Here is a 13,866-nt window from a genome sequence, read left to right as displayed (position 1 = left end):
ATATAAGAAGAAACGGAAGAGAGAAAAGAGATTGTATTCAATTGATATTATTACAATAAAAAGCTAGGGGTATATATATAGGACTATGAGGAGTGCTATACAAGGGAAAGATTAAGGAAATGAAACAATAAGGTAGGGAGAGAATAAGGCAAGATTTAAACATAGCCAATAGGTAGGAGCCTATGATATAAATATGGAGCACAAAGAATAATATATATATATATATATATATCACATATTAAATAAGTGTAATTTTTGACTTTTATGAAATATGGATTAGGTATGGGTTGGGTTTGAAGTGATGTGACTTAAATAAGATAATGTGACTTAAATAGGATAGTGACTTTTTGACTTTTTAACTTTTTTAGGTTATAACAAACAAGAGCACACTACAAGAAAAAGCATCTTTGGCGACTAAAAAAGCACCTTTGGTCGTTGAAAGTATAGGTTTTGGGGACTAAAAATAATTTAGTAGCCAAAAAATAAAAATTTGGCGACTAAAAAAATTTAGTAATCAAAAGTATAGGTTTTGGCGACTAACAATCTGTTTGGTCGCCGATATAAGGCTTTTACCGACTAAAAATATTTTAGTAGCCAAAAGTAAGGCTTTTGGCTACTAAAAATAATTTAATAGCCAAAAGTGAGGCGTTGGGCGACTAAAAAGATATTTAGTAGCCAAATGTGATGTTTTTACCTACTAAAATTTTTTTTGTAGCCAAAAGTCAGGCTTTTGGCTACTAAAACTAATTTAGTAGCCAAAAGTGAGTCATTGGGTGACTAAAAAGATGTTTAGTAGCCAAATGTGATGCTTTTACTGACAAATAAAATTTTAGTAGCCAAAAATGAGGCTTTTTGGCGACTAAAAATAATTTAATAGCCAAATGTGAGGCTTTTTGGCGACCAAAAAGAAATTTAGTCGCCAAAAGTGGTAATTTTAGCGCGGGAATTAATTTTTTTAGAGACTAAAAAAATTAGTAGCCAAAAGTATAGAATTAGCGACTAAAAAGAAGTTCAGTCGCTAAAAGTGGTCTCCTTTTTTTTTACTAAATAATTTGTTTTTACATAAATTATGTTCGATAAAAAATAATTATATTTATATATATACTTTTATATTAATATGGATCTATGTACTATACAAATAATATATGTTGCATATATAATCATATGGTGTTATACATGCGTAGTGGAAAGAGTGAGTTGTATAAGGTTTATGGTGTAAGAGGTTGACGGTTCAAATTTTCACAAGAACAAATGAGTTAGTGTAATTTTTTTTTTTCACGAATGACCTTTTGGCGACTAAAAGGTTTGGTCGCCAATGCCTTGAGTATTGGTTGGTAAATGTATAATTTTAAAAAATAAAATTGACTATTGGCGACCAATAATTTAGTAGCTGAAACATTTATTTTTGCCGACCAAATAAAATTTAATAGCTAGAAGGTAACATTGCCGACTAAAAAAATAATAGCCAAATGTTGCATTTTCCGCGACCAAACACGTGTCTAGTCGCTAAAACATTCGTTGACAGGGTTTAGGCGACTACCTTGGCAACAAAAAAATTTAATCGCTAAATGATATCAATAACTAAAATTCTGACCTTTGACAACTAATATTTTAATAGTCAAAACTGTTATTTTTTGTAGTGGCAAGTGAGGAAATGCCATACGTACTTTAAAAAAGAATAATCTGATAAATAAATTAACAGAGATGGACAGAGAGTTGGAACTGATATCGAATTGACATATTGGGGTTTATTCCAACAATTAAAAGTTTGGGATTTAATTTGTTATGTGACTTAAATTCTGGGAATTTTTTTTTTTTTGGTTGTAATTTTTCTTTTTTATTTTTACGTGTAAGACATTATAAATTGAGAGAATTACTCTGACATGGTGTCAGATGAATATGTTTATCAAAAAGTGAAAATATTAATAATTAATATTATAATTTTTTTCATTAATTTGTATTTTTTTTCTTATACACTGTCAAGTAATTGTAACTTGAAATGTAGGATAAATTATAAATATGCTCGCTCAAAATACAAATTGTCTCTTGTAGCATCTCTTTAAGTTTCTAATTTTGTAACAAGTGATTCTTTTATTAATAAATTATCAATTCAATTAATAGTATTTAATAATGTCAAAAATATTTTTTAACTAATAATTCAAGTAATTTTATTATTATATAAGAGAGTAGTTAAGAATTTTATTTTTTTTAGTTAATTATGTTAAATAAAAAATTCTAACAAAGGGATATTTATAATCTTCTAAACCACATAAAATAATTTGTATTTTAAACAAGTTTCAGAAGGTGATAGATATTACATGTCAATATTATGTAATATTTTTTAAAGATAATTGCAAAATAATAGTATCAATATAAAGTAACTGTAAATTTTGTACTTACATAACTTTGTAATTATCTTGATATTATTTCTCTATAATTGTCACTATTTTTTACCGATCACAAATAATTATGCTTTTATTTTTTCTTTCAAGCATCAATATATAAATGATGAACTCATTTTGTGGGTTTGGGATTAACATAAAATAACTAGGGTAAATTATAGTAAACCTCTTTAAATTATGATTTATTTACATTTTGTCTTCTTAAATTTTAAAATTTAACAGTTAATCATCTCAAAATATTATATTGTTACGCTTAACACTTTATATTAGGATTCTATTAAGAATTTAAACAGAATCATGTCATGTGTGGCTCACTTGTTGATTTTTTAAGACACTAATCACTCTGTTTGGTTTATACTTTCAGAATTCACTTTTCAAAAAATTCTGCTATTTCGTTTTTCGTAGTTTTTTATTTTCACTGAATTTTTTTTAAAATATTTTAAGTATTTTTTTTAATTTTTAGACACACCTATCATAAATACACTTAAACAATATAATATTTGTGAAAAAAATCTTTAAAAAATTAACTAAATACCAAAAATATAAAAATATATATATACGAAAATTCAATACATTTTTCTTATTTTTGTGCATTTATTAATTTTTAAAATATTTTCTCACAAATATTTTACTATTTAGATACATCTAAATAAGGTGCATCTTAAAAAAAAAACTACTTACAATTTTAAAAATATTCACTAAAAATATAAAAAAAAAAACACGAAAAACAAAAAAAAACTCAATTTTTAGAAAATTAATCAAAAAATTAAAACCAAACACACTAAATCTTATTTGCATTTTGGCTTTCTTATTTTAGTGGCAACCTAGAAACAAAATTATGACATAAGGATATTATTCTCTTCAAAATAATTGTGTAATACGTTTCATATATGACCTGATTTTGAATAGATTTCTAACAAAATCATAACGAAAGGTGTCAAATGTAGCAAGATAATAGTTTGAGGTGATTAACTATTATGTTTTGAAATTGAAGAGTGCAAATAAGTCATAGTTTAAGGGGCTTATTATAATTTATTCTTAAAACTACAATATATATATATATATATATATATATATATTTTGCCTTTGTTATTTTTTTTTAAAATTTATGTAATTTTTTTTTTATGTCTCTAATCCATCCATCTCTCTCTCTCTCTCTCTCTCTCTCTCTCTCTCTCTCTCTCTCTCTCTCTCTCTCTCTCTCTCTCTCTCTCTCTCTCTCTCTCTCTCATCCATTTGATTGAGTAGAATCTAAAAATAATTTAATTTAAATTAATAAATACACGTTCCAGTTATTAAACAAAATTCATCCAAAATGTAGCATGCCTGTTATGAAAATCAACCCTTACGCCACATTCCAAAAATCACATTTCACATTCAATCCACCCAAAATGTATCATGTAGTATACCCATTTTGAAAATTAAATCACATTCTCTCGGACAATCTTCACTGTATTTAAAAAGATTAAATTCTGTTGTGTACCAAACAACAACAAGAATAAAAGAAATAGAGAAAAGGAGAGAATTTGTTTGATTACAAAAATCAAACTCGAAATAAAAAAAATAAAAAAAAAATAAAACCACATATTTTATTTTGTTACAAAAACAAAAATAAAATCTGATTAAATAAACAAATAAAAACAGAATAAAATTAAACAACTTACTTGGTTAATTTATTTGAATAACTTTTCTGATCAAGTCCAGTGTTTAACACTGTGTCCTTAAGACAGATCCGTCCTCTCCACGGTGCTTTCAGAATTTGGACGTTTATCTCCCAGGATGAAATGATCTTACCACAAACAATAGCAGCACTACTAATTGTTTGTCTTTTTTTTTTTTTTTTTTGATCAGCAAAGAAAAATTTCATTAACAGCATGAAATTAAAGGTACAGGCAGATGACATGCATCGAGAGAGATTCGGAAAGTACAGAATACCCCTAAGTGTTTACACTCTTTCTTTCGGAAATAATATGCAGCAAGATGAAGAATATAATTTGCAGAGGATGGAGTACGAAAATTGGAATGAAATCCAAATGGAAGGCTAGTCTATTTATAGATGTAAAGGTGGCTTTTGGTTTTGAATTGAACAGGTATGAAACCTGTTAGATTCAAATTTAAACAGATTTGAATCTGTTTATTCAAACAGATAGAAACGGGAAGGGCTCTGTTTGGATGAGCAATAAATCCAAAATAGTTTAATTCTGTTTGAAAACGGGAAGGGCTCTGTTTGGATGAACAATAAATCCAAAACAGTTTAATTCTGTTTGAAAACGGGAAGGGCCCTGTTTGGATGAACAATAAATCCAAACCAGTTTAATTTGAATTCTGGATTTTATTTTAATAAAAAATAAAATTAAATTCAAATATTGGGTCCAATGGATCTAGCCCATTTTGGCCATAACCTCTCCCTCTAAAACACTTGGGTACCCCTTGGGGCACACCCCAAGTATCTCACCCTAAGCCTTATAAACCCTTTCAAAACTTCCCACCAAATCAATGTGGGACAAGCCAATATACCACCTTAAGGAATTTCCACCAAAACTCCATTTCCATAGAGCACACTTTGGCTTCAATTTTCCATTCACTCGGTAATGGTTTTGAGCAACCAAATATACCACGTGAATCACAACGCGACATAGAACGCGTTACCACTTTGACCCGAGTAAATCGACACTCGGGACCCACCTAAAAAATAGACCGAACTTAGGAAAAAATTCTGGTTTTATCCAGAATTTTATAACCATTTCCAACACATTCTACATGTCACACTTAAAAAACGGACACTAAAAGGTTTTTGTAGTTAAATTGTTGATTTGGACAAATCACATTCAATCTAGCCAAAATGTAGCATGGTCATTATGGAAATCAACCTCGATGCTACATTTCAAAAAGCCACATTTCAAAAAAATTAAAACTATCTCAAAAATCAATAACAGCGAAAATGTCTTAACGTGACATAAAAATATTAAACACGATCTTATAGAAAATGTTTTCAAATGAACATGACTTATCGGGTTTTTATTTTTTATTTTTTTTCAATAAAACTTCATAATATGTAAATTTATGAATTGAAATTTTCAATTAAATTTCCCAAGAAGAAATATGCCTACCACTCTATCTTCGTATCTAATTTAAAAAAGAAAGATACCTCGAGTTCCTAATTTAGAGACTTATCTAATAAACCCATCTGATATACATATGCACATTCCAAAAATACCATCCATTTGTTTCACCTCTCTCTTACATTCAAAACTCAGATGAGACGAAGTTCAGATGAGCTATTGGTTACCAACAATGCTAGTTTCTCAAAGTTTTTGTCCAAAAATTTATTTGGAAAAATTAGTGTGCCATTGAAATTGATTTTACGTATGGACCTCTCCAAACATATGAATTGGTTATAATTTTAAAAATAAGAAATTACATGAATTTTTGCCTCGCAAAATTTAAAGTCCCTAACACAAAACATCAAAACAAAGCTAAATAACCCGACTAGATTAGTATCAAAAAAATAAACTTAATCATTTATTAACTCTACACCAAAACATCAAACAAAATAAATAATTTAAATTATTAAAATGAATCTCATAATTCACAGTATAAAACTTCCAATCCAGATGGGAGAAAATTAACTCCTACTAATTCCTTCTAAGGTGACCCACTCAACATGATAACTTTCCCAGCAACAACAACATTACACATAATACAAATCATATGGGATTGCCAACAGATTAAAAAATTAAAAATTAAAACTTCGTTCGGCAATAATAGTTGGGATTAAAAAAATATAAAATATAAAATAAATTAAATAAGTTAATAAGATAAAATATCAAATTTAAATTATAATTATTTTATTTTTTCTCTTTCAAAAGTCAAAAAAAAATAAAAAAAACTAATTCAAAAGAACTTTCTAATACTAAGTTAAAAAATTCTCAACTTAAAAAAAACAACTAAAAAAGCATAGCGAAACCACAACTAATAAAAACAAGAAAAATAGAACAGAACAAAATGAAATGAGCTAAACTTTAAAAAATAAATATATAAACAAATAAAATAATTGATTTGACGTCAAATGTTCAATTGATTTTTCAACTTGAACGCCAAATCAGATAGCGATTTTGCAGAAGATCCTTCTCCACTGAAGACCTTCGCAGCAGCATTCTTGAGTCCCTCCATTCTCCGACGAACTTCCTTTCCATCTTCTCCTTCCATAAGACTTTTCACAACTTCTGCAATCTCTTCCCGTCCCACCAGCCCTGATTCATGACTTTTTGGTCTCAACGCCACCTTTAGACCCTCTGTTAGCATCACCGCGTTCATCTTTTGCTCTGCGAAGAGTGGCCAAGCAATTAGAGGCACACCGTGAACAGTGCTCTCCAAAGTTGAGTTCCATCCGCAGTGAGTTAAAAATCCACCCGTGGCACGGTGGCTTAGCACCTCGATTTGCGGTGCCCACGACGGCACCACTAGGCCTCGGCCTTGTGTCCTCTCCAAGAATCCTTTTGGCAATAAGCTAAAAGGGTCATTTTGGTTATGTGCATTGAATGATGAAACACTAGCATTGTCACTAGGGTTTCTCACAACCCACAAAAATCTTTGGCCACTCAGTTCCAAACCCAATGCTAACTCATTGAGTTGGTCATGAGAGAGAGTCCCAACACTTCCGAATGATACAAACACTACTGACCCACTTGGCTGATCATCTAACCATTTCAAACACTCGGACCGTTCTAATCCAACGCTTGAACCGGTTCGGATAAGCGGTCCGACCGGATAAACTGGCGGCTTGCCCGGCTCGTCCACCAACAAAGCTTTTATAGCTCCATCTTCCATGTCCACGAAGGTATTCACAATTATGCCCTCGGCTAAACCATATCGCTTTAAACTCTCAATTAGTCCCTTGTATGCTTTGTTTGACCGGTCTTGAACCGGGTTTGGGAGATCTGTACCGTGAACTGGTACACAACCAGGTAATTGTATCGGGTCAGGTAGGTCTCTGTACTCGCCCGTAACCGTCTCATCGATCTTCGGCAAATGAAGGCAAAACAGCAATGTCATGGCTGATGAAGGGAAGAACAAGTACGGCAAGACGCCGAACTCCTTGGCTCCATCGATGGCGTCGATGCCGAATGGATCGACGATAAGAGAAACCAACCGGGTACTCGTGGATAATGAAGCTAAAGTGTGTTTAATAGAGGGAAGAGAGAGAGTGACTGTGAGGGAGATTTGGGAAGCAACACTGAGGGGGTCATCAGGTAATTGAACAGGTGGGAGGAAGATGTGGTGGATGGTTTTGGGGAGTTTTTGGAGGACTGTTTTTTGGGCTGTGGTGGGTGGTGCGGCGGAGGGGATGAGGATGGTGGCGGAGAAGTGGTGGTGGTGGACGAGTTGCTTGGCAAATTCAATGGAAGGGATGAGATGGCCCATACCTGGACTTGGTAGAAGAGCTACATGGGGTGTTTGATCCATGATATACAAGTGTTGAGAAATTTGAGTTTGTCTGCTGTGGTTGTGTGGTTTTTTTTTTCTTTTTTTTTTTTTTGTTTTTTGTATTGTATCGTATAGGATGAATTGGCTGGTTTCTGTTTATAGAAGAAAGAAGGAAAATTATATGCAAGTGTGAAAAGAAAAAAAAAAAGGGTATCAATATATGAAAATTACACCTCATTATAAATATACTTACACCCATTATATTAGTTAGAAGGGAAATTACATGGAAATTACATGCAAGTGTGAAAAGGAAAAACAAAAGTATCAATGCATGAAAATTACACCTCATTACAAATATAGCAGTGTTAGGCATCATGAAAAACTTTTTCTGAAAATAATCATGAAAGTTTTGTGAGCTTTAGATTACATTTAAAATAAAACATCATACACTAATCAAGGTAATTCAAGAATCATAAATCTTTCATGATTATTTTCAAAATTTTTTTTTCATAATCCCTAACTTCTCTCTTACAAATATTAGTTCTCCAACAAAGAGTTGGTCTACAATATCTTCTCTTTTTGTTCCCTATAATTGAGAGTCGCAGACAGCTCTAGAGAGGGATGGTTGGGCCCAGTCCGGTAAGCACAAACGTAAGACAATAGAACTTAGAAAAGTCTGGGAACGAGACTTGCCAACCCAGACTTTTTTAGGGGATAATAATGCAAAGTCATTTTTATGTAAATAATGCAAAGTCATTTTAATTAATTCAAGATTTTAAATTTTCATCGCATTTTAAATCGATTGTGAATCTCACATTAAATAAATTAATTTTTATCATATACTCATTTAGAAAATTGTGAGTAAATAAATTTGGGTTATCAGACTTTCTCATTTTTTAAATAGTTGTAGGGTAAAAATTAAATTTTTATAATGTAGTTTGTATGTAAAATAAATTTTAATCACAAAATAATATTTTTTTGTAATTTCTGAGTTGATAAGTTTGGATTAATTGTATTAATGAAGACAATATAATGAATCACAATCATTAAGAAAGTAATATTTTTATATATCCACTAAATTTTAATGAGAATTATACTACACAAACACCATTATATACCCAAAAATTATATAAATTTAATTTTCATCACAAACACCAGTCTTGTTCATGTTCTTAACTCTGTCCCAGCATTAAGATCTGGTGTGGAAGATAGACTGGTGTGGACTTTTGGTACCTCAGGGGTCTATTCAGTGAAATCAACTTATGAGTGGCTTTCCTCATTTGACAGCTCAGGTCTAGTGGTGCCTAGGTTGTTATGGAAGGGTATCTCTCCTCCAAAAATGCAGTTCACCTGCTGGTTGGCTTGGAGAGGAAGATTAAAAACTTCGGTGTTTTTGCAGAGTTTGGGTGTTTTAGATCCCAATGGCTCCTTTCCGTGCTGTTTTTGTCATTCTAGTGCTGAAGATGTTAGTCATGTCCTTCTCCATTGTCAGTTTGCTTGGTGCATTTGGTCTGAAGTGGTTAAGTGGTGGAGCCTGGAGTGGGTTATGCCTCAGAATATATCTCAGCTTTTGGATTGGTGGGGTGGTTTTAATTTTAAGAAAATGCTCAAGTGTATGTGGGATGCACTGCCATCTGTGGTCATGTGGTATGTGTGGAAGGCTAGGAATGAAATTAAATTTTCTGGTTCACAAGTAAACTGGTGTGGTGTCTGTGAATCCATTAAGATGCATATCGCTCTCTTGGTTAAGTACCATTCTAAGGGGGTGGTTTTCTCAGTAAATGAGTTGCTCTTTAATTTGAATTCCATCAGGGGGCTTTGAGCTGTGGTTGTTGCTGCCTTTCCTTTTGTTCTGGGATACAGTGGTTGTTGCTGTCTTGTTGTTGTGTTGTTCTCCTTGGTGTCTGTTTGCTTCTTGTTTCTTTTTGGTTTCTGCTGGTTGGTCTCTCTCCAACTAACTTTTGGCTTGTGTTAGCACATGATTGGGTGGCTTTCTTGTGCCAACCTAGTTGGGATGAGTATAGTTCACTATGATGCTAGTAGCACGGCCTTTTTGTTCCTTTATTGATGTCAGATGTAAGGATTTTTTCCTTGGTTCTAATTCAATAAAGTTTTTTTGTTGACCAAAAAAAAAAAATATACCCAAAAATTGAATTATCAATTTATTGTTTAAATTCATTTTATGAGTATATACAATAATACACTACAGAATTAAGGAAAATTTTGGAGTCCCTAACTTATCAACCCAATTTTTTTTGAGTGGATAGTTATATGATGAAAATTAAATTTATATAATTTGCGGTCTATGTGTAAAATAAATCTGAATCACAAAATGATAATTTTAAATAATTTCTAATTAAATTTGAATTTTTCATATTATTCTCAATCACACTTTTTTTTCTTTTTTTTTTCTGGGCAAGTTTCTTGACCCAATATTTTGCGTCCCCAAAGTTTTCGTTTTAATAGTGGATCACAAATCATTGAGAATAAATATCAACAATACTAGAAAGAAAGAAAAAGCCATTTGGAATGCAATACTATTTGCAACTTTGTAGTCAATCTAGATGGCTAGAAATCTACCCCAATTGGGTTTCCATCCGTGATCTCATCAAGATGAAAGTGGCATCCGGGATCAAGGCCAAAACAAATTTCCAGGAGTGTTTTATAACTGATTTTATTTTCCATCTGCACCAAATTACACCTTCATTTGGCATAGGTTAAAATGAGTTTTGGGACCCAAAATAGCTACAAAAAAATAAAATAAATTAAAAAGTCAATAAAATAAAATATTACATCTAAATCATAATCATTTCATTTTTTCTCTCACAAAAGTTAAAAAAAGTCAAAAAGTCTAACCCAAATAAGACTTTTTAACTCCAGGTTAAAATAGTTAAAAAGTCAAAAATCAAAAAGCCAACTCACATCCCAAATAAAGCCAAAATTGGGTGCTTTGTAACAAATTCTTTTATGATTTCTTGGGTGTTACCGACGAGATCTCGGCTTGTGGCTTTGATATCAGATTTGTATTGTGTCGGGGTGTAGACATCCTATTTTTGACCACTTTTAAGACTTGAGCGTTTTATTCCGAACACCCGATGATGAAAGTTACATTGTGCGATCTTTTGAATTCTCAGTGAAGAAATTTGGATTCAAGCACTAATCCCGAACCTTGTACCCCATTTTGGCCAAACTATTTTAGACCTTAAAACCTTCCTTTCAAAATATTTTTCCAAATGTTTCTACGATGTTCTGAGGCTCAGATTTCATTTAAAATATTGCACTTTTCGGTAAACTGAGTAAAGACAAAGTGGAAATAAATGTAAGGGAGGTGAAATCTTTCAAAAATCTTAAAAACTTCTTATTTATAGGTTTGAAGTTGAAGGAAATAAGAGGGGAGAAAAGAAAACTAATTTAAGAGAAGGTCGGGCATCACACTGTTAAGATAGAAATGAACAGCTTTCACTAAATTAGACATATCTCTTTGTACACTTAGAATTTAGATGTGCGGCCACCATCATTAGAAAGTAGACTTCCGGGGATTCAATTTAGACTCAAGAATCACCAAAAATCAAGTCCGGGTGAGGGAGATATGTCTGTTTGAAGTCGGGCCTGAAATGCAGATTTTTGGACCCGGCCGTGGCCCATTTAGACCCGGCCGGATTTCAATGAAAACTTCTTCAAAGTCCTTTTTTAGGCCTGGCCGTGTGTTTTGGTGCCCGGCCGAGTCTCAATAGCACCAAACAGACAGCTGGCGGGAATTGGATAGTTGGCTTTGTTTAAAGATATTTTCGACCAATTTGGCTCAAACTCTATAAATAGGACCTCACACTTCAGATTTTAAGGTTAGAAAAACCTTCCAAGAGGCTTAGGCATTGATGAGAGCTTTGAATCTTCAACCTTCCTTTGTTCTTCAAATCAACCTTTACCCTCCATACACCATTAAAGCTTGGATTTGAAGGTTTCTTGTAGAGATTTCAAAACATATTTTCAGTACCTAGAGGGTTAGGAAATATTTCCCAAGGCTTTGAAGGATTTTGAGAGCTAAGACCATCCATCTTCCTTCCAAATGCTTCCTTGCTATACATACACAATACATACACCATTAGAGCTTGTCCTTGAAGCTTTTTGTTGAACATTCAAAGCTAATTTCAGAAACTTGAGGGTGTTGGAATCAAGTTTGTCAACTAAGAGCTTACCTCTCTTTTCAAAAGGTATAATTTTGCGCCTTCTTCTTTAATCTTCTTTTACTCTTTTTTTTTCTATTTTTCTTGTCTTTATATACTAAATTTCAGAGTTTTAAAGAGCTTAAAAACATGGTTTAAAAGTCTCAAAAGTCGAGGAGTTAGCCACCCCTCCTTAGGCTTTGTTCCATAACTTTCTCTCTACTCTTTTTACTTACTTCCTCTTGTTTTTAGCTACTGTTTTTTACATTTGAGGGGCTGTTGTGGGCTGTTTAATTCATTTAAATAGCTTATGCTTTGAATATTTTACTCATTGTGTTGTAAGTCCTCATGGCTTCGGTTGTTTAAGCCTTAGACACTGAGTCATTTGAGTTGATGGCTTTCTTTACTTAGTTTTCATGTCAAGAATCCCATTCTAATAATCAATCTAGCATTCATTTCTGCAGCCTCCCTCTTTTTTCTTCTTTTCTTCTTTCGTTTGAGAGTTATTTCAACCGATTGAGGTTATTCAAAACATGTAAAAGAGACCTATGCTTAATGGCTTAATCTCTACGGAGATTCATCATCAATGGCATAGTCTCTCTTTCATGTTCAGAAGCACCTCTCGTTTGACATTTCTTCTCATTTAGAGGACTTAACCATCATCTTGGACAAATGGACTAAAGTATGGAAAGGATTAAGAAAATTGGCTTGAAATGAACCAACCAACGTAAAGAAAATGAGTTATATTACTTGGGTTCAGCCAGACGTTATGCCGAGTCTATCGTGTCAAGGGTCATCATACACAATTCATGAGGTTTTCATGAACCTTGAAGCATCTCTACCTCCCTCTTTGAGCTTACTTCATGATAGGAGAGATGGGTGGTTGTTGTTCATTGCATTCATTGATTTTTGTCCAAAATCATGTCCGAAAGTATCAAGTAATCAACTTGCTCATTGATGGTTTTAGAACTGACTTTGTCATTCTCTTAAGCCTCTCCATGACAAAGAAGGACAGAAGGGACAAACAGGGCTTGACACTGCTCTGTCTGCACTGTTTTCACTTTAGAGCACAAAAATAGATTTTGGCACGAAATTAATGCACGACCGGTTGCTTTTGGACTGGCTGGGCCTCATTAAGGGTCGGCCAGCCTCCAATGTTTGGAAAACAGAGTGTTTTGCAGAAAACAGAGAGCAGTGGCTGAAGGAGAAACAGAGCAATCTGTGCAGACAGAGCAATTTCTAGATACTGCACATGTGATCGTTGTGCATTCTTATGGTTGCAATATTCTTATTAGCATTGTTGTAATAATTCCTATTGTTGTAATTATTAGAATAGCCTCGTTGCAATTATGGATGTTTATTAGAAATGCCCTTGTCGTAATAACTTAGATAGCTAGTTGATAACTTAGATATCTAGTTAGTTAGTTTAGTTAATGTAATTCATTCATTCGAATTTGTAATAAAGTAGTTAGCTAATTATTGTTTTAATTAATTCATTCTTTCATTCAAATTTGTAATACTGAACCCTCTTGCATGAGGACGAAACATGTAATATGTATATTTTCCAACCCTACGTTTTTCTCCCTTTTATTTACCCACTTATGATGGTAGCATAAGAACATCATGTTTACTTAGCATTTTCCATATTTGCATACACTTGTCTTGCATGCATTAAGCTCGGCTAATCATTCTAACAAGCATTGTCATTTAAATACTTCTTTGAATATGTGTTTAACACTGCATTCTAACAAATTGATTCAAATGCCATGTTAGTAGCCGAGCCTATTAATTGCATATTGCATGTATTGCATTAAGCAAATTCCATTAGTTAGGATCATGCATCTTTTCTAACTCTTTTATTTCTTTTGGCTTGC

At 32.6% G+C, this 13,866-nt stretch overlaps 1 protein-coding gene across 1 annotated transcript; it reads right to left on the bottom strand.

The window, feature by feature from the left end:
- Nucleotides 1–6,360: 6,360 nt before the first annotated feature.
- LOC114268581 (hydroquinone glucosyltransferase) lies at nucleotides 6,361–8,069 on the bottom strand. The gene has a single exon (XM_028209774.2). The coding sequence runs from the start codon at nucleotides 7,866–7,868 to the stop codon at nucleotides 6,468–6,470; it is 1,401 nt and encodes a 466-aa protein (XP_028065575.2). The 5' UTR covers nucleotides 7,869–8,069; the 3' UTR covers nucleotides 6,361–6,467.
- Nucleotides 8,070–13,866: the final 5,797 nt, after the last annotated feature.

The sequence above is a fragment of the Camellia sinensis genome, chromosome 2, assembly GCF_055761805.1.
Source record: "Camellia sinensis isolate YWXY chromosome 2, ASM5576180v1, whole genome shotgun sequence".
NCBI classification, from domain to species: Eukaryota; Viridiplantae; Streptophyta; class Magnoliopsida; order Ericales; family Theaceae; genus Camellia; species Camellia sinensis.
Note: the sequence above shows the minus strand (reverse complement) of the source record. Positions and strands in the feature narration are given on the sequence as shown.

Excerpts from the sequence above, each read along its gene's own strand:
- LOC114268581 (XM_028209774.2), bottom strand. The coding sequence starts at position 7,868 with ATGGATCAAACACCCCATGTAGCTCTTCTACCAAGTCCAGGTATGGGC.